This window comes from Carcharodon carcharias, chromosome 3 (assembly GCF_017639515.1).
Source record: "Carcharodon carcharias isolate sCarCar2 chromosome 3, sCarCar2.pri, whole genome shotgun sequence".
Classification (NCBI taxonomy): Eukaryota; Metazoa; Chordata; class Chondrichthyes; order Lamniformes; family Lamnidae; genus Carcharodon; species Carcharodon carcharias.
Window position 1 is genome coordinate 103,075,749 of NC_054469.1, and position 27,671 is coordinate 103,103,419.

General features: G+C 44.0%; 1 protein-coding gene across 14 annotated transcripts in view; it reads left to right on the plus strand.

Moving 5' to 3' along the window:
• Positions 1-27,671, plus strand: part of invs (inversin) — a 429,324-nt gene that overhangs the window by 375,567 nt on the left and 26,086 nt on the right. For 12 of the 14 annotated variants that reach the window (XM_041184776.1, XM_041184778.1, XM_041184775.1 and 9 more), the window contains one exon: positions 21,765-21,884. The exons of the other annotated variants lie outside the window; for them this stretch is intronic. In XM_041184776.1, the coding sequence (XP_041040710.1) occupies positions 21,765-21,884 (120 nt within the window). Of the gene's footprint in view, positions 1-21,764; positions 21,885-27,671 lie in introns of those variants that run through there. 14 annotated transcript variants of the gene reach the window in all.

Genomic DNA, 27,671 nt, shown 5'->3' on the forward strand with positions numbered 1-27,671 from the left:
GGTCATGGGAAGAGAGGATTCAAACGGCCAGGACACCCCTGATAGCTATTTCACAGGCTTGGCTGCAGGATGACATAGATTGGGACCTGTTTATTGAAGGGTATGTGACATTTAGTAAGGACATTAAACTAGGAAAAGTTCAGGAAACCTGGATGTAGAAGCGGTTTTGGAAGAGATGAGGAATGATAAAGGCAAGAAGTCACTTGTGGGAGTGGTGTACAGGCCACCTAACAGTAACTACATGGTAGGGCAGGGTATCAAAGAAGAAAAGGTAGGACAATTATCATGGGGGATTTTAATCTAAATATAGATTGGAAAAATCAGATGGGCAAAAGTAGCCTAGATGAGGAATTCATAGTATGTTTTCAGGATAGTATCTTAGAACAGCATGTTCTGGAGCCAACCAGAGAGCAGCCTATACTAGACCTGGTATCGTGCAACGAGATAGAATTAACTAATGACCTCATAGTGAAAGTGCCCCTTGGTAGCTGTGATTATAATATGATTGAATTTTACATTCAGTTTGAGGGAGAGAAGAGTAAGACTCAAAGACTAAGGCTAGCATTTTAAACTTAAATAAGGGCAATTATGAGGGCATGAAAGCAGAGTGAATAGCAGAGTAAAGTGAACTGGCAATTTAGGTTAAGGGATAGGTCAATAGAGATGCAGTGGCAGGCATTTAAGGAGATATTTATGAATACACAGAATAAATACATTCCAATGAGAAAGAAAAATTCCAAGTGGAGGACTGACCATTCGTGGTTAACTAAAAAAGTTAAAGATAGTATTGAACTTAAAGAAAAAGCATATAGTTTTGCAAGGATGGGTAGAAGTTCAGAAGATTGGACAGGATATAAAAAACAGCAAAGAATGACTCAAAGATTGGTAAGAAGGGAAAATTAAGAGCACGAGAGAAGGCTAGCTAGAAATGTAAAGATTGACAGTAAGTGTTTCTATAGATATTTTAAAAAGAGTTAACAAAGGTGCATTGGTCTTATAGAAAGTGAGTCTGGGGAATTAATAGAAAATAAGGAGATGGCAGATGAATTGAATAGTTATTTTGCATCTGTCTTCACGATGGAGAATACAAGTAACTTCCCAGAAATAGTTGTAAATCAGAAAATGGGAGGGAGGGAGGAACTCAAGTAAATCACATTCACTAGGGGAGTGGTACTTAGCAAATTGTTGGAACTGCGGGCTGACAAGTCCCTGGGCCTTTCATCCTTGGGCCTTAAAAGGGCTAATGAAAAAGGTTTTGCGTTGGTTTTAATTTTCCAAAATTCACTAGATTCGGGGAAGGTTCCTTTGGATTGGAAAATAGCGAGTGTAACTCATTTGTTCAAAAAGGGAGACAGAAATCAGGAAACTACAGCCCAGTTGCTTAACATCTATCATAGGAAATGTTGGAAGCTGTTATTAAGGACGTTATAAAAGGGCACTTTGATAAATTCAAGGGATAAATTCAAGGTAATCAGGCAGAGTCAACATGGTTTGGTGAGAAGGAAATCATGTTTAACCAATTTATTGGAGTTCTTTGAGGAAGTAACATGTGCTGTGAATAAGGGAAAACCAGTGTATGTGCTGTACTTAGATTTCAAGGAGGCATTTGATAAGGTGCCACATCAAAGGTTATTGCAGAAAATAAAAGCTGATCATGGAGGGGGTAAAATATTGGCATGGGTAGAAGATTGGCTAGTTAACAGGAAACAGAAAGCAGGCATAAATGGGTCATTTTCTGGTTGACAGGATATAATAAGTGGTGTACCACAGGGATCAGTGCTGGGGCTTCAACTTTTTACTGTTTATATAAATGATTTGGATGAAGGGGCAGAAGATATGGTTGCTAAATTTACTGGTGATACAAAGATAGGTAGGAAAGTAAGCTGTAAAGAGGAGATACAGAGGGTACAACGGGATACAGATAGGTTAAGTGAGTGGGCAAAGATCTGGCAAATGGAGTATATTGTACGAAAATATGAAATTGTCCATTTTAGCAGGAGGAATAAAAAAGAAGCTTATTATCTAAATGATGAGAGATTGCAGAGCACTGAGATGCAAAGGGATCTGGGTATCCTACTGTATAAATCACAGAAGGTTAGCATGTAGGTACAGTAAATAATTAGGGAAGCTAATAGAATGTTATCATTTATTGCAAGAGAAATTGAATACAAAAGTAGAGAGGTTATGTTTCAGTTATACAGGGCATTGGTGAGACCAATGTATTGGTCTCCTTATTTAGGGAAGGTTGTAAATGCATTGGAAGCAGTTCAGAGAAGTTTTACCAGACCAATGGGTGGGCTGTTTAATGAGGAAAGGTTGGACAGACTAAGCTTGTCTCCGCTAGAGTTTAGAAGAGTAAGAGATGACTTGATCAAAGCATATAAAATCCTGAGGGGCCTTGGCAGTGTGGATGTGGAGAGGATGTTTCCTCTTGTTAAGAGAATCTAGAATTATCGGTCACTGTTTAAAAATAAGTAGTTGCCCAATAAGGACAGAGATGAGGAGAATCTTTTACTGAGGGTGGTCAATTTTGGAACTCTGCTTCCATGGCCTTTTGAGGAAGAGTGTCTTTGAACATTTTTAAGGCAGAGCTGGATAGATTTTTGATAAGCATGGGAGTGAAAAGTTATCAGGGAAATTTGGAGTTGGTTTGCAATTAGATCAGCCATGATCTTATTGAATGGTGGAGCAGGCTCGAGGAGCAGAGTGGCCTATTCCTGCTTCTAATTCATATCTTCGTTTGCTCATATGTACTATGCTTTCCTCTTATAATTCTTAGAACAACAGGCAGTTACTAATAATGCTGTTAAATTGCTTTCTTGAACACATACAAGCCATTCTTTGGGGCAGTGTTCAAACTTTTAGCTCCATCATCTGGGGAAGAGAAAGAAACTGACTATTGTTTCCTAATTGCTATGCCCTTCAATCATGAACATTTGTGAAAAGACAGTATTGTGGATAAAGGGAGACTGTCTTGTATGGGGAAAGAGTTAGGTTTATAGTCAGTCAATCTTGGCTGATGTGGTCCTTTCTTTAAGAAAAAAACAGAAGAGCAAGTTAAGTGACACTGCAGTCCCACCCAAGTTTTCCTTCAGCATTGTGTCTGTGAAACTGTTATGTTAAACACTATATGGATTTTGCTGGTGTGGTTTGCTGGTTTGATGTAAGCGTTCACTGTCATTACTCCAATAAAACTGACAGCAACATTTGGCGTCCAAAATGCACAGAATAACGTGGAAAACCAGAAGTTGGTGTCACTGATTTTATACTTCTCTAGAGGGTCCGCTGTTGAGGCCCCCAGACTGCAATCAATAGGAAACCTTATGGATTGATGAGGACACTGGTAATCTAACTAAAAATCCTTGAAAAAGTTGTACCTTGTTGAATGAAGTGTGACTGGATTTTTAACAAAATACTAACTTCATAATTACTGCTACTAACCCTCACTGGCCCTGGAAAGCTAATTTTATATATATACAATGTCAAATTTCTCCACTATGATTTTAAAAATTCCTTGTATTTTTAGAATAATCATTTTTTAAAGCTTGTTTCTATTGATATTTTAGTTTCTATCTAAATAATCATAATCATTTAATGCCATCGTCTGAAAATTTAAATTGGAAATGAAGGATATCAATTACTTTTAGCTTCCTGATTTGCTGTATGTGAATATTTCAATATGATTGGCTGCCTGCCTGCTTCCTGACTTTAGTGCTGCTACATGCCAAGATATCCACTCGACATGGTGCCAGATTAAAACTGTCACCAGAAACAGGGAAGACCATGCCTCAAAGATCACTAGATCTTTATGGGCAGCTTTCTTTAAGGTTAGTGGTGAGTGCCATTACTTTGCCATTGATTGCAAAAGCCAGCCCTACAAGAATATTATGGGCTTTTTGTCTTTGTGGATTGCTTAGATCAGGTCTTCCTGGTAAAATTTTGGGGTCACAAGCTCCACGGCAGCAGACTTCTGTTAGGTGCGAGGCCCCTTTGAATCTCGCAAATTATTTCTGTTGGTGGGTGTGGACTTTTCTCTGAGGCCTGTGCGATGCAACAAAAAAAGCCTGTGAACAGGTTTTTGTAATAGTGGCCCAAATCTTCCGATCAGAGTCAGAACCATGGTTATGTATCTCAAGGCATAAACACAAGTTTCCAGGAATTGGTCTGCAACATTCAACAACAACAACTTACTTTCATATCATGCATATAATTAGGAAAGTGTCCCAGGGCATCTCTTGAAATGGTATATGTAAACAGCATAAATTCAGTCTACTTCACAGCAACTCAAATTAGTACCACTGCCACAACTGAAAGGCCACAACTATATCTAGTTCTCTCCACTGAAATGCAAGAGAGATATTAAAGCATTAAGACAGAGAAGAGTCACAAAATTAACCCCGGTGTTATGAGGAAGGACTGGAGAAACATGTGCCTTTCAGCCTTGAAGGATAGTGTCTGAGAAGAGATATAGAGATAGAAATAGTACCAAGTGGCAAGGAAAAGATAAATCTAGAAAATTGTTTTGAATTATTGAAGTTCAAACTAGCAAAAGGCAAATTTAGAATTGATGTCAGGAAATTCTTCAGACAAAGAATGATTGGATGTGACAGACTTTGGGCGGAGTAGTGGAGCCAACAATCCTAGAATCACTTGAAACAATTAGATGCTAAAATGGGGAGAATTTGGGATCATTCAGGATGAATGAGCTACAATTGACAAATGGCCCTACTCATCCGTAGACATCTTATCACAAGCTTCTTTCCCCTCCCACTCAACAGCACTCACTCTGGGCTCGCACAAAGTCTGAGGCATTAAAATGGGGTCACACCAGGAAAAAGTTTGGGCACTGGCTTAGGTACAAGATAGAGCCTTTGAGGAACTATAAAAAGTTTAAGTCACTGTTCCCATTCATTGTGTATATCTCAAACCATGGACATACAGATTTAGGTGTTCTAATTTATGGCCAGGATTTTACATTTGGCGTGCGGGATTGGGCCCGACGTGCTGGAACGTGAAATGATGCGCGATGACATCGAGCATGCGTCCTGACGTCACCGCGCACCGTTGCGATATTTCGCTAGGCGGGTGTGCTGTGAGGATGAAGGCGTGCCCACCATTAATTAACTGGCCAGTTAAAGCCCTTGAGGCACCAATTGTCTGTGATATTACGCAGCCCGTGCAATTTTCAGGGCGTTACATGGGTGCAACGGGCAGGCAGGTAGGCAACATTTTCAGAAACCTCATCCACAGATGGGATAAGAGGGGTGAGTGAGCTCGTTAATGTTTGTACTTTAGCTTATAAGTTGCTGCTGCTTGCTTGCGTGAACAGGACAATTTCATTTTGCTTCAGAGCTGCTTTGACAGAAATAAGAGTCTTCAGTTCAGGACTCCGGAGGAGTCATACCACTTGGGGCCTTCCAGATAAGAGGCAGCCTTCCCTTATCCTGGGAATGGGGATTGTGGTCTCCGCTGAAGGCATCTCCTCTGAGGAGGAAGAGAGGGCCAGAAGTGGGAGGAGGCCAGGTGTCCCTATTCAACCTCCAGGGGAGCGACCTGTGAGTGGAGAGGGACAGGCACAAGGGGTGCAAGGCCAACAGGAAGTCCAAGGCGGAAGGGGCCACAGAAGATACCACTGTCCTGCTGCCAGGGTTTACAGGCGGCGAAGCAGCTACCTCAATATGTCTGAGGTGCAATGCTGAAGGAGGCTCCGCCTCTCAACTCTATCTGTCAGATGATAGGCCCCGAGATAAGCTCCGACAGTGTGGGGAGACACCCCATGCCAGTGGCGCTGAAGGTCACAGTGGCCCTCAACTTCTATGCCTCCTGCTCTTTCCAGGGGTCGGTGGGTGATCTTTGTAGAGTCTCCCAATCAGCTATCCACAGTTATGTCAAGCTGGTGACAGATGCTCTGTCCAGGAGTGCATTGACTTTCATTCACTACCACATGGACGAAGCCAGCCAGGCAGAGCAAACCAGAGGCTTCGCGGCCATTGCTGGCTTCCCCCACATCCAGGGTGCAATCAACTGCACATATGTGGCCATCAAGGCACCAGCAGGTGAGCCCGGTGCCTTCGTCAACAGGAAGGGATTCGACTCCATGAATGTGCAGATAGTGTGTGACCACAGGATGCGGATTCTGCAAGTCTGTGCAAGGTACCCTGGCAGATCCCACGACGCTTACATCCTGAGACACTCCCTGGTGCCGGGGCTCTTCAGTGCTCCAGCCTGGCTGGATGGATGGCTGATGGGTGACAAGGGCTATCCCCTCAAAAAGTGGCTCATGACACCTCTCCACCTTCCAAGAACAGAGGCTGAGCAGCGGTACATTAAGGAGCTATGCCTCCACAGGGTAGAGAGAGCCATAGGTTTTCTCAAGATGCGCTTCCGATGCCTGAACCGTTCAGGGTGTGCACTGCAATACCCCCCAGATCGTGTGTCACTGATAGTGGCTGCATGCTGTGCTCTCCACAATCTGTCGCTGGACAGGGGGGACGCAGTGGAGGAAGAAGGTGTTGACGCAGCTGCTCTGGGAAGAGACGATGAGTCCAGTAGTAAGTCTGAGGATGAGCACAGTCAGGAGTACGCTGAGGGGATAGACGCTGACCTGGGCAACCACCAGGGAGGCAGGGACACCCAGGATGCTTTGATCCAACGCTCCTTCAGCTAGCCTACCAAATAAGAGCCACCACCACATGCCAGGGCTGCAGGGTCCATACTCGATACATGACAGGAACATTTGCTTGGTGAACAACGTGCACTATGTGCCATTTCAATAAAGCTCAATGACAAACAAGTCACTCATAACATCATGGGTTACCCTGCATCTGCAGAACTAAAGAAGCACCCAGAGGCTTGTTGAACAGAAACGTATTTAATGCTGTGGTGCCTGGCATACAAAATACAAATTAAATTGAAAGGTGTTATCCATCACACCTAGTATTAATTAACGTAAAAGTGGGGGGAAAAATATTACCAGTGATAAGCCTGTGTTGTGCTTAAGGTGCTTTAAGTTTTTGCTTGCGGGTGCTATGTCTAGGTGCTTCCCCCTCGCTGGCACCAGCATTGGAGACCGGAATTGCTGTCATGTTGGCCTTGATGACATTGGTGGGTGTCCTCTGGCCCATGGAGCTAGTGCTGGCCCTGCCTGGGAGAGCAGTGCCGCAACTGGTATTTCCCCAGTCGCCACAGCCTCATCGAATGCCACGGTCACTGGCAGAGGGGTGGAGGAGCTGCTGCCGTCATCTGGAGCGCCCTGAGAGGAGCCCGCAGAGACAACCAGTGGCTTGTACGCCAATGTCAGGTACCTTTGGACCACTCTGCTCATTATTGATGGATGGGCACCTAGCTGGGATTCTGGGTGCCCAGTCCATCTCCCACATTGACAGTGACCACCTGAGGTCAATGCCGCTGTGAGGGCTTGCAGGTCAGAGTGCATCCCCAGGAACCCCTGATTCAGCTCCTGGAGGAGCCTCTCCATGAGAGTTGCAACTCACTCCATTGGTGAGACAGTGCGCTCGGCCATGAGGGTCATTGCATTGTCCATGCTCCCCATGAACTCTTCCACAAAGGAGATAATGGCACGCATTCCCTCATTATCTCCGCCAGATTCTCCCGCACACCCCGCTGGACTTCCAACATCTGCTACCTCAGGGACGACTCCAGAGGCACATCATCAGCCATCAACTGAGCATGTTGCTGGTCTCCAACAGTCCTCCAACTGCCGGCGCCCTGGGCACTCTCTGCCTCCGCCTGCATCTCAAGCGAGTGTGAAGTGCCCTCACCAAGATACTATCCACAGATCTAATGCCCACCAAGGTGCTGGTACCTGCACTGGTGCCTGCCTGAGAGGATGTGATGCTGGTGCTTTTCTATCGTCTGTGTCCTCTGGGGTGAGCGGCAGCCTTCAGGCTCCTGACCCTAACAGGCTTCTGGTGAGTCTGAAAGGAAGAACAAGGACATATCATTAGTTGAAGTCCTTACACTGTTACTGTGCATGCCTGGCACCCAGATCAGGGTGTCCTCATCTTTCCATTGTCAATGTAGATTCCATGCTCGAGGCTCACATCAGTATAGAGACAACAGTGGAATCGTTGCAAAAACAAAAATACCTGGAAAATCTCAGCAGGTCTGGCAGCATCTGCGGAGAGGAACACAGTTAACATTTCAAGTCCGAAGAAGGGTCATTCGGACTCGAAATGTTAACTGTATTCCTCTCCACAGATGCTGCCAGACCTGCTGAGTTTTTCCAGGTATTTTTGTTTTTGTTTTGGATTTCCAGCATCTGCAGTTTTTTGCTTTTATCATAGTGGAATCGTTGCTCTTACAGACATTCTGACCTCAGTGCACTGCACTCTTACCTTCCTGTGGCATCCCAACCTCATCGTGGCCAGTTGACCTAGGCACATGGTGCCTCTCCAGCTCCAGGGCCTCCTGCTCATATCGAGTGAGGATGAGTAGGTGGGGCAGTCCTCCACCAATCGGCAAGTTCTCTACATTGTTATGGGATGTCTTCTCCTGAAAGGACAGAAGAGCATTGATTAGTCCACCTGCATTGCCATTGCAGCCTGGACAACCCCACCTGATGGACACCTCACAGGGCTCAGCTGATTCGTGACCCTGGAGCCGCAAGACACTCAGTCCAAGCAGCCAGGGCTCACCCCCTTCCCCAGCTGTTGCCTCATTAACATTTGCCACTCACATTCTAAGAATTTTGAGGCCGGGGTTGGGGAGGGGGCCGCTCCTAACCGCTGTGCTAAGTGACCCATGCCAACACGGTACTCACCTTTCCCGACTGCAGGATGTCATTGAACCGCTTACGGCACTGCACCCATGTGCGCCTCACATCATGGGAGCTCACCCTGGATTCCCCCTCCTCCCAGGCATTTTTGGTAAGGGGGGGTCCTCCCCCTTCCATCTCTGGGGACAAGGACATTTCTGCGTGCTTCCAACTCCTCCAGGAGGGCAGCGAGACACTCGTCAGAAAAACACGGGGCCAACTGCCCTGCCTACCTGCCCTCCCGCCTGCCGTGTTCAGCACTTACAAGCTCCATGACGAGGTGCGTCTGCTTCACTGGCAGCCTTCGCATGGCTGCCGCGGCCACTTTTGAATCGGCTGCCCGGTCGCCATTGGACATTGATCTCCCTCCTGCCCCTTCTCCCTGCTGCCGTGTCTTTCACTGGGAGGGCCTTAATTGGCCCGCCCACGTAAAATGGTGTTGTGGAGCTGATCGCAGGCGGTGGTTTGCTTCCCCACCACCCCTGCCCCAATCCCACCGAGCCTGCACGCCAAATGTAAAATTCTGACCTATGATTTACCCACCAGTGAACAAAGAAAACCAATAACAAACCTTCAGACCCGCAGAGTAAACAAATAAAGCAAATAGAACTAAGTTCCCAAGATTGACTATAAATCTTTATGGCTTAAGGATTCTGTTTCCATTTCACATATGGAACGTTGAACTAAGTACTAGATCTTCAGATCCACCCTCACTGAATAAAACACTTGACAGAATCTTTCTAGGGGGACAACAAATGAAAATATGAGCTATTTTTCTCTACTAATGCTACTTTCTTAAATTAATTAATTTTTCATATATTAAATTCCTGTTCTCCTTTTCTGTTCCTTTATCAGGAATCACAGGAGTCATTCTTAATGCCCCAATCCCCTCCCTTAGTCCCAAAAAACTTCTGTCTTATTATGGGGTGATGCATATGTGGTGAGGATGAAGAAAGTCCTATGATTTGACATCTTGAGGCTGATTTTATAACAAGTGACAAACTATCAAGAAGGTAGTATTAGTGAATGAGCTAACATGGTAAAAAAAATCATAAAGGAGGCCTAACAAACCTGTTCACAGCTCTCCAAGAAGCCATTTACTGAAGTTTGTGAAATATTTGCTACTTAAGGTGTCCCTTATGACTCCACTCTGCCTGTAGTTATGAAAGTTACAATATTTTCAGCACAGGGTTATTCTAGTCACCTAGGTCTTGGATGTTTAAAGATGTACTATATCTGCCGAATTTGAGAGATGATTGGTACGGTTTTGGAAGGTTCTTAGGTTGATTCGTTTCCACACATGTGCAGGCAGATATTTGGAAAGCCATTGCTGATTTCCCCAAGGTGCTGGATCTGGTCAACAGCACTCATATGGATGCCCACAGCCGGTTTTATTAGCCACAGCAGTTGCAAAAACCTTTAGTTACTCAATATGCAGGTAATTTATGCTGCCCCAGGAAGGATCTTATATTGTGACATTTGATATCTGGTCGGTCTTTCCTAACCGAGAAATTTGAATGAATTGTTTATATATGAAGGAAATGTTAATTCTTAGTATCAAGAGTTTAAAACTGGTGTCTGTGGAGGTGACATCTGCCAAAATAGGATTCATTTGAAGAGAATGTGCTCATATATCGCATAGCCAACTCTTTTATGTTAAAAGAAATTGGAGCTTGGGGAATTACTGGTTTCCCTTAAGGAGAAGTGAGCAGCTTCTTTCAACTATAGTTGTAGGTGACAGCATGAAGACTGTCTGAAAAGTTCAAGGCTGTCACTGGTGATGCCAAAGACAATTCCTAATGAAGTGAGGAAAGACAGGTCACATTGGTCTTTGATTCTTACTCTGATCTTTGTGAAGAAACACAAAACAAAACAGAAGAGCCCATGTAACAATCTATGCATCAGACTTTTTAAAGTTTACATAGCACCTGAGTGTTCCATAAGCCTTCACAGAACTGGTATTAACATCTTTGCAGTTTCACCGATAGTGTGTGGCTGAGATTAATTGACGTTAACAGGTCATGTTTGAAATGTTTTATATGCTGTTTCATGCTTGGTGTGTGAATAATTGCATGGGTGGTATTTTTGTTTTGCAGTATAGTTTGTAACAGTTCAGTACTTGTTTGATATACAGATCCAGTAGCCCGTATCCGTAAATCTGAAAACCAAACACATGCAATTTTTTTGAACCCCGTCAATCTTTAGCCTGGAAAGCCTAGTTGTTTGTCTGCAATCTCTACCTTGCAATTTTTGTGGTGAACATGTCAAAAAGAAGCTTTTTCAGGTGCCCTGTATTTAATATTCAGTAATATGTCTTACTTTTCTAGCCATCTGTTTTTTTTCATTCAGGGGATGTGGGTGTTGCTGGCTAGGCCAGCATTTATTGCCCATCCCCAGTTGCCCTTTAGAAAGTGATAGTGAGCTGCCTTCTTAAATCGCTGCAGTCCATGTGGTGTAGGTAAGGACAGTGCTGTTGGAAAGGGAGTTCCAGGATTTTAACCCAGCGACAGTGAAGGAATGGTGATATATTTCCAAGTCAGGATGGTGAGTGGCTTGGAGGGGAACGTGCAGGTGGTCGTGTTACCATGTATCTGCTGCACTTGTTCTTCTAAGTGGTAGTGGTCGTGGGTTTGGAAGGTGCTGTCGAAGGAATATTGGTGAGTTTCTGCAGTGCACCTTGTAGATGGTACACACTGCTGCCACTGTGCATCAGTGGTGGATGGAGTGAATGTTTGTGGATGGGGTACCAAGCAAGTGGGCTGCTTTTTCCTGGATGGTGTCAAGCTTCTTGAGTGTTGCTAGAGCTGAACTCATCCAGGCAAATGGAGAGTATTCCATCACACTCCTGACTTGTGCTTTGCAGATGGTGGACAGGATTTGGGGAATTAGGAGGTGAGTTACTCACCGCAGGATTCCTAGCATCTTACCAGCCCTTGTAGCCACAGTATTTATATGACTAGCCCAGTTAAATTTCTGGTAAATGGTAACCCGCAGGATTTTGATAATGGGGGATTCAGTGATGCAATGTCATGGAATGTCAAGGGGCGATGGTTAGTTTCTCTCTTATTGGTGATGGTCATTGCCTGGCACTTGTTTGGCACGAATATTACTTGCCACTTGTCAGCCCAAGCCTAGATGTTGTCCAGATCTTTCTGCATTTGGACATGGACTGCTTCAGTTTCTGAGGAGCGAATGGTGCTGAAAATTGTGCAATCATTAGCGAACCTTCCCACTTCTGACCTTATGTTGGAGGGAAAGTCAATGATGAAGCAGCTGAAGATGGTTGAGCCTAGGACACTACCCTGAGGAACTTCCGCAGTGATGTCCTGGAGCTGAGATGACTGACCTCCAATAACCACAACCATTTTCCTTTCTGCTAGGTATGACTCCAACCAGCGAAGAGTTGTCCCCGATTCCCACTAACTTCAGTTTTGCTAGGGCTCCTTGATGCCACACTCAGTCAAATGCTGCCTTGATATCAACGCCAGTCACTCTTACCTCACCTTTGAAGTTCAGCTCTTTTGTCCATGTTTGAACCAAGGTCAGGAGCTGAGTGGCCCTGGCAGAACACAAACTGAACATCAGTGAGCAGGTTATTGCTAAGCAAGTGCCACTTGATAACACTGTTGATGACCCCTTCCATCACTTTTCTGATGATGGAGAGTAGACTGATGGGGCAGTAATTGGCCGGCTTGGATCTGTCCTGATTTTTGTGTACAGGACATACCTAGGCGATTTTCCACATTGCCGCGTAGATACCAGTGTTGTAGCAGCACTGGAATAGTTTGGCTTGAGACGTGGCAAGTTCTGAAGCACAAATGTTTGGTACTGTTGCCTGAATATTGTCAGGGCCCATAGCCTTTGCAGTGTCCAGTGCCTTCAGCTTTCTCTTGATATCGTGTAGAGTGAATTGAATTAGCTGAAGACTGGCATCTGTGATGTTGGGGACCTCTGGAGAAGACTGAGATCTGGGCATTCCTGGCTGATGATTGTAGCAGTGCTCCAGCCTTATCTTTTGCACTGATGTGCTGGGCTCCCCCCATCATTGAGGATGGGGATATTTGTGGAGCTTCCCCCTCTAGGGAGTTGTTTAATTGTCCACCACCATTCATGACTGGATGTGACAGGACTACAGAGCTTAGATCTCATCCATTGGTTGTGGAATTGCTTAGCTCTATCTATCACTTGCTGCTTATGCTATTTGGCACACAAGTAGTCCTGTGTTATAGCGTCACCAGGTTGACTCCTCATTGTTAGGAATGCCTGGTGCTGCTCTGGCATGTCCTCCTGCACACTTCATTGAACTTACTTTACTTTAGACTATAGCTAGCCTAGGCTTAGGTTATTGTGATGTAAGCTTATATGCAGCATTCAAAAATGAAATTATCTGAAATTCAAAATGCATTCGGCCTCAAGGGTTTCAGATAAAGGATAGTCAACCTGTAGTTATAACAGGAAACGTGTTATATTACAAACTGTTGCTTTAACTGTCTTGGTAATGCATTCGCAATTAGAGTTATGATAGGGATGGTATTGAATTGAAGCTTTTCGATTTGCTGAACATTGTTACTTGGCAAAGTAAAAATAATTCAATTAAGTGAATGTGACAATATTATTTTATAGATACTTTATTACTCATATCCTACACTGCTGGTATTAATGGTCAACAAGCAAACACTTGACGATTAGTTCATCTTTTTTGCCTCAGTATAAACTTGGGCTTGTTTGTATCACCTTCTTGTTACATGTTCAGCATTTTGCATAGTAATGTTTTGATATCATATTGATTCAGTCAGGCTTTAAATATTTGATTTAAATGTTTAGTAAAACATTCAATAACAATTGGTTTGCACAGTAGTAGATAATATAAAGGGCAAGCTAATGTGATCTGCCCACTACCAAACTGTCATACCCTTCAGGTGTTAATAAGGCTACTAACGAAAGACCAAAGGGAAGCTGCATATTGTATTTGATAGCAGATGCCATTTATACAGCAATTAGATTTTCTCATTTCTACTGAACGATTCCAAAAGCCTCAAGGCATCCTGGAAATCTGCTTCCCTTTGCTATTCAGCTTGTACTGTCACTAGGGATGAAATATATTCCCTTGATGCACTGGGCCAACAAATCATGTTATTTGATTCATAAGTTCCAATTTATGATTAATTATTACTTTTCATGTGTAAGGGCTGCAAGGGGAGGGAGGTTGTCCAACTATTTGTTTTAAATGGGAAGTGTTTTAAGTGTGTGTAACTGAATGCAGCGAAATGGATCTAGTAATGTATTTATTCACCACATGGGAGGTGGCATCTTTACATTTTCCTCTTTGCTGGCTGAATTCACTATGGATAGGTTATCTGCTAAAAATGTTCCCAGGTTGATAGATTAGACAGTGAACTTTGTTTCAAAATGCTGCAATTAAGTACTTGGAGTAACATGTCAACCTGGAAACATTGGTGGGCAAATAGAAGAAAACAATGTTTTGCCCACGTGTATATAAAACAATTGCATTATTAAAAGCGGAGTTTCTCAATAACCTGGTTGTGCTGATCATCTGTTTTATCTACACTGGGATTGCCACAAAATTGAACATGTTTATTTCATACTTTGTCATTAATTAATCTGTGTGCGACAGATTATGAACAACAGTTGACTTTGGGCCTGACAAGGGTAAACTTAGAATAATAGATCATAGAATTATATAGCACAGGAGGAGACCATTTGGCTCATGGTGTCAGGGCTGGCTCTTTGAAATAAGTATCTAGTTAGAAATGAAAACAGAAAATGCTGGAAAAACTCAGCAGGTCTGGCAGCAGTGAGAAACAGAGTTAACATTTTGAGTCCATATGACTCTTCTTTAGAGCTGAAGAGAGGTAGAAATGTGATGGATTTTATACTGTTGAAGTGAGGGGGTCGGTGAAACAAAATAGGTCAGGGATAAATGGGAGCTCAAGAGAGACTTGAAAAAGATTTCATGGACACAAGACAAAGGAAGTGTTAATGGTAGTGCTAAATACTAAAGAAGGTGATAATAGCAGGTTTGATAACAAAGCCAGTGTTGGACCTTTGAGAATGGAGTGCGGCAAGTTCAGAAGGCAACAGGTTGAAATAGATGAGAGGAGCAGAGAAATTAAGATGGCCGATGTCACACCAACAGTTCTCAATGGAAAGATCAAAAGTACGTAAGAGACCAGAGGGAGGGGTCCAGGTAGAGACAGAATACTGGACGCAGGTGAAAGGATCCGTTGAATGGGGGGAGGACTCCTGCCCAAAGAAGTGGGCTTGGAGATGAAAACGACGGAAGAAGAGTTTGGCATCTCTGACTTAACCATGTGGATTCCAACTGAAGTTCCATCCTTCATGTTTCGAATCCACTCAGGATTACAGGTATCTCTGGGACATGCAATATTCCTTGGAGTGCTGTTCTCACCGCATCCTGAGGTGCACACTCACTACCATGTGCCACCATATGTATACACTCGATCTCTCTGTCCGACTGCATCAACTCACCCTATCTCAAAGCTGTCCTTGTCTCCAGTTCTATTTCATTCTTTGTCTCATCAGATGCCTTAACAAGAAACGTTTTCTCTTCCTTTCAGGTGTTAAGGAACGCAAGCTCCAACAACTTATTGACACCAACACTCATCTGGGACCCTCCACCCCGTCCCATCCCTCTGACCCCATCCCTTTTAACCCCAGCTGTTGCTGCAGACAAGGACAGGTTTGAGATAGGGTGAGTTGGTGTTGCAGGACAGAGAGATCGAGTGTATACATATGGTGGCACATGGTACTGAGTGTGCACCTCAGGATGCGGTGAGAACAGCAGTCCAAGAGATATCTGTAATCCTGAGTGAATTCGAAACATGAAGAATGGAACTTCAGTTGGAATCCACATGGATAAGTCAGAGATGCTGAACTCTTCTTCCGTTGTCTTCATCTCCACGCTCACTTCTTTGGGCAGGAGTCCTCCCCCCATTCAACGGATCCTTTCACCTGCCTCCAGTATTCTCTCTCTACTTGGACCCCTCCCTCTGGTCTCTTACGTACTCTTGATCTTTTCATTGAGAACTGTTGGCGTGACATCGGCCATCTTAATTTCTCTGCTCCTCTCCTCTACTTCAACCTTCTGAACTCATAATAATTCACTGCATAAAGGAATTCCTTTCCTCTCTGATTCAATTGCCAGTTATCTTTAATCGATATCCTCTTGTTACTGATTCTCCGACCATTGGGAACAGTTTCTCCTTATTTACGATATCAAAATCTTCATACTTTTGAATGTCTCTTTTAAATCTCCTTTTAACCTTCTATGCTCTGAGGAGAACACTCTCAGCTTCTCCTGTCTCTCCAAATAACTGCAGTCACCTTGTGTTTAGGATTTCAGATACCAAAATATAGTCAACTTGATTTCAGCTCCACAGAATTCATAACGCCAGACAGTTTGGGGGCTGAATTTTATGTTGCTCAGCATTGGGAGGAAGTCTGACCCAGAAGAGGGTGGATTCCCGACTCCTGCCTTTGAAAGGCGTACAATAATGCATGTAGCAGCCAGTTAACAATTGCCTGGCAGGAAACCAGCCTACATGCAAGAAAAGATGGGTAGCACCCAATCAGCAATCAAATGGTGAGACATCTGGGGACGGAGAGGGGCAGGCCATGAACTGAAAGTTGGTTATGGCCACCCATTTAAAGGCACCACTGGCACGGGACTAATGCAGCTGCACAAGAACTAATCATTTGGAGACTGAAGTTGTTTGAGGAAGAATTTAAAATATAGTGAACTATTGCAGGAGCCAAGAGCTTGGTTTTAAACATGGATGGCTATTCTGCTGGGTTTGAAGCACCCAGAATCTTTGCCAGGGAAGAAAAAACATTTGAATGCAGAAGACCCATTCTCCTTATGAATAGCAAGTGTTTACAAAGATATTCAAAATCAGCCTCTTAACTCTGTCTCTCCACAGATGATAGAGAGAATGGAGCCAAGAGCTGGGATTGGCACCGGACCAACAATGGCCCCGAAGTTTGATGATGACTCCCTGCGTGTCCTTCTCCAGGCTGTAAGTGATAGGCTGGAGATCCTCATGCCCACTGACGGCAAGAGGAAACCTCCTAGCCAGACAAAAGCAGCCTCGATGGAGATCGCAGTAGAAGTCAGCAGCCTTGGCATTGTTCACGCTGCCAAAAAAGGCTAAATGATTTCTTGAGATTTGCAAGGTTGAGTGTGTTACCATTATGGAGATGGACATATATTGAAGGGTGTGACGTGGGTCAATTATGGGATTGTGTTGTCCAAGGTGGAATGACACAGGCATGCCACTCTGCAGAGCAACTGGTGTTATGGGGGGTGGGGGAGGGGGTGCTGAAATGCAACACCTGTTAGTTTGCAAACAGCATTGAGAATGTTGGCCCCTGACAAAGTACCTACTGGCCGCACATTTGAAGGCATGATTGTAGCACAGCATCATCATTAAAATTTCCCTCTTTATTTGCTACCATCTCCCATTGGTTTCAGTGTGGGCTTTGAGGAAGCATGTCTGTAAACTCACCTCAAATGATGTTTTTTTTTTATTCATTCATGATCTGAGTGTACTGGCTAGGCCAGTATTTATTGCCCATCCCTCATTGCCCTTGAGAAGGTGGTGGTGAGCTACCTTCTTGAACCACTGCAGTCCATGTAGTGTAGGTACACCCATAGTGCTATTAGGGAGGGAGTTCCAAAATTGTGACCCAGCATCAGTGAAGGAACGGCGATATACTTCCAAGTCAGGATGGTGAGTGAATTGGAGGGGAACTTCCAGGTGGTGGCGTTCCCAAGTGTCTGCCGCCCTTGTTCTTCTAGATAGTAGCGGTCATGGTTTGGAAGGTGCTGTCTAAGGAGCCTTAATGAATTCCTGAAGTGCATCTTGTAGATGGTACACACTGCTGCCACTGTGCATTGATGGTGGAGGCAATAGATGTTTGTGGATAGGGTGCCAATCAAGCGGGCTGCTTTGTCCTGGATGATATTGAGCTTGTCAGCCCAAGCCTGAATATTGTTCCAAGTCTCGCTGCATTTGAACATGTACTGCTTCAGTATTTGAGTAGTCGCGAATGGTGCTGAACATTTTGCAAACATCAGTGAATATACCCAGTTCTGACTTTATGATGGAAGCAAAGTCATTGATAAAGTAGCTGAAGATGGTTGGGCCTAGCTAATGCTCCTAATTCTCCTTTTTGTTTCCCCGATAGGCACAACAACGGCAGCTGCAGCCATTTGCCCCCAGGAGTACTTATATCCTCTGAAGAGGAAGAGGAAACCTCAGAGGGTGCAGCGTCACATCCATGCTCTGCACCCAGCACCAGCCCAGATATACACACCTCGGTGGGTATGTGTGACTTGGCTGTAAAAGAACCACACACTTGTGAGAGCACATCACAGCCACAAGACCAGCTATCTGAGACTGACATGGAGCAGGCCTCTGGCAGTCAGGGGAGTGCTGAAGGTGATCCAGATGCTGAGTCCCTGGCTGATTATGAGCCTCTGGAGTCATCCGTCAGGCAGCTGATGCTGGACATCTAGTGCGTAGTACGTAGAGTTGTGACAGAAATTCCGGAGGCATTTGTACACTGGCACGGACATTGGAGGAGTCCATCCAGGCCCTGAGCGTTGTGATCACCCACTCATCAGAATGCATGGCTTTCTCCATTGACAGACTGGCAACTGTCATGGAGGGCCAAACCCAGCAGCTCACAGATGGTATACTGGGTAAGCATGCTGTCCTGCATTCCATCACCTTGTCTCTGAGCTTGTGCCACAGAGGCAGACAGGAGAGAGCATTCGAGTAGCCTGAAGTCACATTCAGGTACAGGTCTCAGGAAAGCAGGGAGGGCCAAATAGACCTCACAACAGCAGATGAGCAGCTACTAATGCCATCAGGGACATCTCTCATTGCATTTCTGAGGGGAGCACCCTGTCCTTCATCTCTCTGCCATTGGCACAGATGCCTCCGAGTGCCGCTACAACAGATGTGCCACTTGCCACTGTGCAGGAGACTCCAACCAGACTAGGGCCCTCACAGCCTTAGGCTGCCAAAGTCATCCCAGACAAGGGGACATAAAAGCCAGCCTGTTTCCAGCACAGCTGGCAATGAGGGGGGAGCACCGCGCTGGAGCACCCGGAAAAGAATCAAGAAAACCCCACACTAGTCACAATTGGGTGCACATGGCTGCTTTTCTTATTTATGACATTTGAACATTGTTTTGATACCGTGAATATAAGTAAGCTTTCATTTCACATGATGCTCCAGCTGCATTGGTGCATTATCTGTGTGTGATGTGATGGATTTGAATTGGATATATTAGCTGCTGTTACGGGAGCTTGTGTTCATGTTGGTCCCTCTGCTCAACATTATTTGGGGACTCCCGTTGTCCTTACGCAAGGGAGATAACAGGAGAAGATGTCAAGGGCCAAGGAAGTGTTATTGAGCTGGAGAGACATTGCTATTGGAATCTCCTCTGGATAAGAGAATCTCGTGTCTCCCAGACATTCAGAGTCTCCCGCAGAACAGCTTGTACAACTGCCTGGCATCACTTCACCTTCCTCTTCATCAGATTCATCGTCAGAGGACAGGGCTGTCTTCATTAACTTCTCCTCTGCCAGTGCTTCCCCTCTCTGGAGAGCCAGATTTTGCAACACACAGCAGGCAGTGACCATAAGTGACACTCTCGCAGGTGCATATTGTAGAGATAGCCCTGGTCAGTGCATGGCTATCATTATACCTCCTGTAAGGAGGTATTCCTTACTGGTGTCATCAGCCACTTTTTTAGACGGTATCCTTTATCTCTGAGCATCCAGCCATGCAAAGGTTCCGGGCTGGTGAACATCCCTGGCACCTGGGAGTGTCTAAGGATGTATGCATCATAGCTGCTACCTGAGTAACATACACATTCCTGCATTATTCTTTGATTGTGATCACACACAATCAGGACATTGATGAAGTGATATCCTTTTCTGTTTACAAATGCCCCTGGCTGTCCAGACGGAGCTTTTATTGCAACATGGGTGCAATCTATTACCCCTTGAACCTTTGGTCTTTCCACTTGACTGATGTTGTCATTGGTGAAGAAGGTGTACTGATGGGCACACCTAAACATGGCATCCGTGAAAACCTTTTTGCAGTGATGGGCTGCAGGCTGGGTAATCCTGCTAAGGTTTCTGCATGCTACCTGGAATGAGCCACAGGTGAAAATATTCAACGTCACAGTGGTTTTTAAGGCCACAGGCATTTGGTGATCGCACATGTGTTAGAGGCTTTCTCCCCAGAAAGCATGTCACACGTAAATGTGACTGCTTCCCTTGATAGACGCAGTCTTTGGAGGGACTGTTGTTCTGATATCTGCAGGTAAAAGATCCTGACCATGTATTCAATTGGCTGGGTAATAACTTCGCCTACCTCTGCCTGCCTGATATTGCTGTTTCCCTTACACAGCCCCTTTGCTCTGCAGCAGGTTTTCCACCTTGCTGTACCTCATGGCGCACCCATCCCTAGCCTGCTGCCCTCCTCCTTTTCCTTCTCCTCCTCTCCTCCACGATTGAGGAGGTGCCTCCAACAGAATGGACAATTCCCATAAGGGACAGTGGTGTATAACACATGTGCTGTAGTGCTCAAAAGTAATTGGAACATTTCCTTTTTGGCCCTTTCTTGACGAAATGCCCGAATGCAGGTTGAAATGTAACGAAAAACACAATTAAGAACACGAGCTAAGTCTCTCAGCTTCAGCAAATTCAGCAGCTCTGAAGAAGGGTCATAAGGACTCGAAACGTCAACTCTATTTCTCTCTCCAGAGATGCTGTCAGACCTGCTGAGTTTTTCCAGCATTTTCTGTGTTTGTTTCAGATTTCCAGTATCCACAGTATTTTGCTTTTATTTCAGCAGCAAATTCTTCTGCTAAGGTCAGCCATAGTCCAACTTGCAGCTTTTATATCCTTTTCAACATTTCATGAAAAGAAACGTACCTCCCACCGACCATGTTTCCTGTGCAACCATCGCATTATGGGGTGGGCAATGTCTTATTCCAGACAATCAACTTGTGAACAAGCCTAAACACTTATTAATGAGGTATTTAAAAATGGTGGGCGGGCTGCCGATTTCAGGCCTCCCCCCAACTACCATATTATTATTATCCACTCTCAGTTGGTATTATGTATATTGTTCATTCTGGAAATCTGTATTTAACATTTAGAAACTTGGGATGTGTACTGGCTATATAACTTACAGTTGTTTATCTTAATAACTGCAGAGTAATAACATCGCAAATACTAATCTTAACATTATTATACACAAGGCAGGGAATTTTGCAAAAAAAAACTGCTGTTGGCATGAAAAAAAGATCTGAAACTGAATTTAAACACTGCATAAAATGATGTTTATCTTCATAATTTCAAAAATAGCACTTGACATATAAATCAGTAATTTTAATCTGTATTTTTCTTTTACTTAAAAATGAATAACTTTATTACCTCATTGTCATTCTATTAAATTATGAGTCACTGTATAATTTCTATTGATTGTACAAGGAAGAATTGTCACAGCTCAATGATTTTCTGTAACTGAACCGAACAAGCAGCTTCCTTATCAAAGTTGTTCACTGCTATCAACAGTTTAGTGATAGAAATAAAATATATTAGTGGAGACTTTTAAAAAGCATCATTGTCATCTTTTTAATAAAGTACTAATTGTACCATATTAACAATATTCACTTTTAGCTGTCTTACCATTAACACAAGAAGCTGATAAAATATAATTCTATGAAAGTAAGACACAGTGTAACCTTCCTTAATTTGGTGTTAAAATTAATGATTTAAAAAATCCAAAGTCCCTTGATCCATTAAAACTTCATAGTAAATGTTATGATCAGATTTTGAAGAAAGGGGAGAATGGAGGAAGCTACAGGAATTTGTAAATGGCATGCTATCTGATTGGATGACTTCTTACCTTGAACTACACAGCTGGAGCCCCTGTGAAAGGTGTATTTCAAAGAGTCAGATCAGCATGCAGCACATCCCTCAGTTCTACGAATCACTCCCAGCTTATGCTTGACTTGACTACCTTCAACAGGCACACTCATTGTAAGTACAGATTTCTGGATGAAAAACTCCGCTCTGCTATTGTGCCCAGAATTGAAAACTATAGATGGCAAAGAATATTAAGGCTATAGCGAAGGTGTAGGAGACGACTGCCAGATATTTTCTTGGCCATAAGCCTATTAGTTATAAGAAAATGTTTCAACATTTAAGCCTATTTACTTTTTGAGAACTGTATGGGGCTGAATTTTACAATAATGGGTGGCCGTGTTTCCAGTGGGGAGGCCACGTAAAATAGGGTGGGCGCCCACCCCCAAAGTAAATAATCAAGGGTCAATTAGGCTTGTTAACAAGCCAATTGACCCTGTTAAATTTTACCCATGCCATAAAACGTTTGCCACAGGCAGCTGGATGGGAGAGGGCAGCCTAATCTTTTTCACTTGCATGTTTAAAGGGATGGAAGGAAGGTGGACAGGGCATCGCTCTTTGGGGGCTGCCCTTTGCCGATCATGAGGCAGCTCTCCAATAAGGTTGAATACCCACTTTCTTCCTACCTGCTTCCTCCTTTAAACCCACCCCATCCACCACCCCCCCACCCACCCCTCTCACTAACCTACCCAAACCCTTCTGGCCCAAGACCCAGGACTTAACTTCTCCGGGAATCCATTAACCTTGTTCTTCTTCAGCAGTCCTGGCAGCAGCCACTGACGCCCTCCTGGTCCTGCCAGGACTGATGGAGTTGCTGGCCAATCTTGGCCCGCGTTAATCCACCCCATGGCACTTTATGGCTGCAGGGCAGGTTGGTTTGGAGTAATACCAACTTTGATTCCGGGGATCATGCTGTTTCCCCCACCCCTTTTATGGAGTACTTATCACTTACCTGGATGCTGCAGCAAAACTCAAGTCGCTTATCCAGAAAAGAGCAATCTATCCCATTCACACACCATTATGTAGGAGTACTATCTCCCTGATAGTCAGCAATGACTCTGACAGCATCTACCTCCCTGTGACTTCTCCCACCAAAAGTACCAATGGCAATGGAAACGCCATAATCTCTGAGCACCACTCTGCAGTCACGCACTTTCCTTATAATATGTAATCACAGTTTCTTCATCCACAAAAATCAGATTTCTGGAATCTCTTACATCATTGCGGGAGTACCATCACCAGAAGGATTGCCATAGTTCAACTTGATGTCTCCTTAGTTCCTCATAGCAACTAGGGATGCAGTGTAAATGTAGCATTGTCAACAGCCCACAAACAAATTTTAATATTTCAGTCCAGCTGGATTGGTATAGAAGGACTAGAGGATATTAATATAAAATCCTTAGGCGAAGTGTTAAGTTAGGTCCTAGAATGTATACACACCAATGCATCGCAAGTAGTGCCCACCAAAGAGCTTTCTTTATTTTTTTATTCATTCATGGGATGTGGGCTTCATTGACCGGGCCAGCATTTATTGCCCATCCCTAGTTGCCCCTGAGAAGGTGGTGGTGAGCTGCCTTCTTGAACCGCTGGAGTCCATGTGGTGTAGGTACACCCATAGTGCTGTTAGGAAGGGAGTTCCAGGATTTTAACCCAGCGACAGTGAAGGAACAGCGATATATTCCCAAGTCAGGATGGTGAGTGACTTGATGGGGAACCTCCAGGTGGTGGTGTTCTCATGTGTTTGCTGCCCATGTCCTTCTAGATGGTAGTGGTCGTGGGTTTGGAAGGTGCTGTTGAAGGAGCCTTGGTGAATTCCTGTAGTGCATCTTGTAGATGATACACATTGCTGCTACTGTGTGTCGGTGGTGGAGGGAGTGAATGTGGATGTGATGCCAATCAAGCGGGCTGCTTTGTCCTGGATGGTGTCAAGCTTCTTAAGTGTTGTGGGAGCTGCACTCATCCAGGCAAGTGGGGAGTATTCCATCACACTCCTGACTTGTGCCTTGTAGACGGTGGACAGGCTTTGCGGAGTCAGGAGGTGGGCTACTTGTTGCATGATTCCTAGCCTCTGACCTACTCTTGTAGCCACAGTTTTAAATGGCTAGCCCAGTTCAGTTTCTGGTCAATGGTAACCTCCAGGATGTTGATAGTGGCGGATTCAGTGACAGTAATGCCATTGAACATCAAGGGGCTATGGTTGGATTCTCTCTTGTTGGAGATGGTCATTGCCTGACACTTGTGTGGCATGAATGTTACTTGTCAGCCCAAGCTGACCCCTGCTTGGGAGGAACAGGTGACTTTGGTCTATAGTTCCCAAAGCATTTCACCACTGGGTTTTCTCTCAGTTCATGATTATTGTTGACTAATTTATAGAGATTGATTGCAATGATTTGTCAACCTGAATGGTAGAAGGTGAACTACATGAACCTTGGCCTTCTTTTGTCGAGCAGTTCCTATGTCCTTTACAACGCACTATTTTGATCACATTTTTTACATCTGTGTGAAGCTTTGGACATCTTTTGATGTAAAAGATGCTATAAAAGTGCTTTGTTTTCTCAGTCATTACACTTTGGAACAGATCAGCAAAATTTGTGATGGGTATGAATTTGCTACTGTTCTTTAAAATATAACTTGACAAGCTCCTGAGAAATTTCCAGTATGGATGATGATTATGTTTATGAGTTTTTTTCAAACTCTTACCCTATATTATTTTGGGGTAAATCTATAATTGCCTTGATATCTAATTAAGCTTCTGATAATATACGCAGAAAAATAAGAATAAACTCTTGTATTATGGTTGACGGAACTATAGTCTGCCATGGTGGGATTCAAACCCTGGTCCCAAGAGCATTACCCTGGGTTTCTGGATAACCAGTCCAGTGACAATACCAGTATGTCACCATAACCCCCAATATAAATCCACTATTTTATTTAGAGTATTTAAATACAGAATCATGCCTAAGAATATATTCACTTTAATAGCAGACCAATTAAAAGGTGTGTACTGTATCATTTATCACTCAGAACAGGAGTATACTGTTATACTAATTAAAGCTTCATAATCCAATAATGAGCCTATTTGGTAGATGTCAGTTACAATACATGTTTAGGCCATACCTTACTTGTAAGACATTACTTGATTAACTTGTGATATTTCTAGTCACTTAGTTTCAACAAAGGTAACAAATATGCTAGGATTCTAAATGCCAATAATGATATTTATAAATGGAAATGAATGTTTACACTTTTAGCATCTTTATAACATTGCTTCACAGGGCTTTCATATAATTAATGTCAATTATTACTATTGGTGTTTCAGACATCAGCAGTTTTAGCCAGCGAGTAATGAGCTGTAGATTGGGTTGACTCGTCCCCACCATCACCCTCTCCTGTGGGCTGTTTTGAGTTTTCAGTACCTCTGTGTTCTTAGCTCTTTGGAGGCAAAAAGTGTGGGAGAGGGTACTGTGAGGAGAGGGAGTGAAGTGTGGGGAAGGGGCTGTGAGGAGAGGGGGTGAAGTGTGGGGAAGGGGCTGTGAGGAGAGGGGGTGAAGCGTGGGGAAGGAGCTGTGAGGAGAGGGAGTGAAGTGTGGGGAAGGGGCTGTGAGGAGAGAGGATGAAGCGCGTGGAAGGGGCTGTGAGGAGAGAGGGTGAAGCGCAGGGAAGGGGCTGTGAGGAGAGGGGGTGAAGCATGGGGAAGGGGCTGTGAGGAGAGGGGGTGAAGCATGGGGAAGGGGCTGTGAGGAGAGGGGGTGAAGCATGGGGAAGGGGCTGTGAGGAGAGGAGGTGAAGCGTGAGGAAGGGGCGGTGAGGAGGTGTCACTCTGTGACACAAGGAAGAATCTGAGAAAAAATATCAATCTGAAAAAGTGATGTCAGATAAATGGAGGAGCCCAAGGAATTATATATGTGATTAATTTACTTTATAATGAAGTCAACTCTTATTTATTATATAATTAAGTTCAGTGTTTAATTAATTATTTAATCAGATCTAGGAGGATAAAATTGAAATTAACTAGAGGATACTAACATTGAAGGATTTCAAATTTTCATTGCATTAAAATCTTATATGTATAAATAGTAACTTAGAGTTAAATAAATAATAAAGAAGCTAATAAACAAAAACAAGGAGCAGAACAGAGCATAGAGCAGGAACTGGAACAGTTTAAAAAAAGCTCCTAATTTCAATCAAAATTTATTACATAAGTGAACAAGGTTAGATAGGAATGATGGGAGGACTGGTTAGTTCAGTTGGCATATGGTTCAGAATAATGCCAACAGTGCATTTTTGATTCCTGTTCCGGCTGAGGTTGACTTGGGACATGCCTTCTCGTTCTTCCCCTGAGAGTGGGAGGCAAATATGGCACAACATTACTGACAAAAAAGAAATGGGGTCAGGATGAAGCATCAGCAGACAGTGAGCCAAGGACCTGCATTTGGACAGACAATGCATGAAATGACTGAGATAGTGATTGCAGCATAGGTCGTAAATCACAACTGTAGCATGTGGGAGGAAAGTCAGGCCAGAGTTGTTGAGCTGGAGCCTGAGCTGCGAACGTTGTGTGTGTTTACAGAATTACAGAATTGATACAACAGGTGGAGGCCATTTAGCCCGTTGTGTCTGTGCTGGCGCTCCAAATGCACGGCGCACCTCTTGCCATTCCCCTGCCCTCTCTCCGTAACCCCGTACATTCTTCCTTTTCAGATAATAATCAAATTCCCTCTTGAACACCTCAGTTGAACCTGCCTCCACTAGACTCTCACGTAGCACTTTCCAGACAGTGGTGTAGTGGCAATGCTGCTAGATTAGCAATCCAGAGCCCAGGCTAATTCTCTGGGGATATGGGAGATATTTCACTATGGCAGCTGATGGAATATGAAAAATGTCTGCAATTGAAAGCTAATATCAGTAGTGATGACTATGAAACTATCACCGATTGTCATAAAAACCCATTTGGTTCACTAATGTCCTTTAGGGAAGGAAATTGTCTATCCTTACCTGGTCTGGCCTACATGTGGCTCCAGATCTACAGTAAATTGGTTGACTCTTAAGTACCCTTAATGTCTGCATTGCTTCTTTTGCCAATTACCTTAACTCTCTCAATCCACCAGTGAAAACAGTTTTTGCCTATCTCCACTGTCCAGACCCCTCATGATTTTGAATACCTCTATCAAATATTTTCTCCAAGCAAAACAGCCCCAACTTCTCCAATCTATCTAATTAAAGTTCCTCATCCCTAGAACCACACTCATAAATCTTTTCTGCACTCTCTCCAGTGCTTTCACATCCTTCCTAAAGTGGCTCCCAGAACTTGATGCAATACTCCAGTTGAGTGTCTTAGTCAAGTTCAACATAACCTCCTTGCTCTTATACTCCATGCCCCTAATAATAATGCCCAGGATACTGTATGCTTTATTAACCGCTCTCTCAACCTGTCTAGTACCTTCTTTGACTTGTGCATTTTTGCACCCAGGTCCCACTTTAGAATTGTACCCTTTATTTTGTATTATCTCTCTGTGTTCTTCATACCAAAATGAATCACTTCACACTTCTCTGCATTGAATTTCATCTGCCTTTTGTCTGTCCATTTCATCAACTCGTCTATGACCTTTTGAAGTTCAACACTATCCCCCTCACAGTTCACAATGCTTCCAAGTTTCATATCATCTGCAAATTTTGAGATTGTGCCCTGTATACCAAGATCTAGGTCATTAATATACATCAAGAAAAGCAAGGGTCCGAACACTGACCCCTAGGGACCTCCATTACAAACCCTTCTCCAGTCCAAAAAACTCTGTTAACCACTACTCTGTTTCCTGTCTCAGAATCACAGAATTGTTACAGCACAGAAGAAGGCCATTCAGCTTGTGTGTCTGTACCGGCTGTCCGACTGAAGCAACTCAGCTA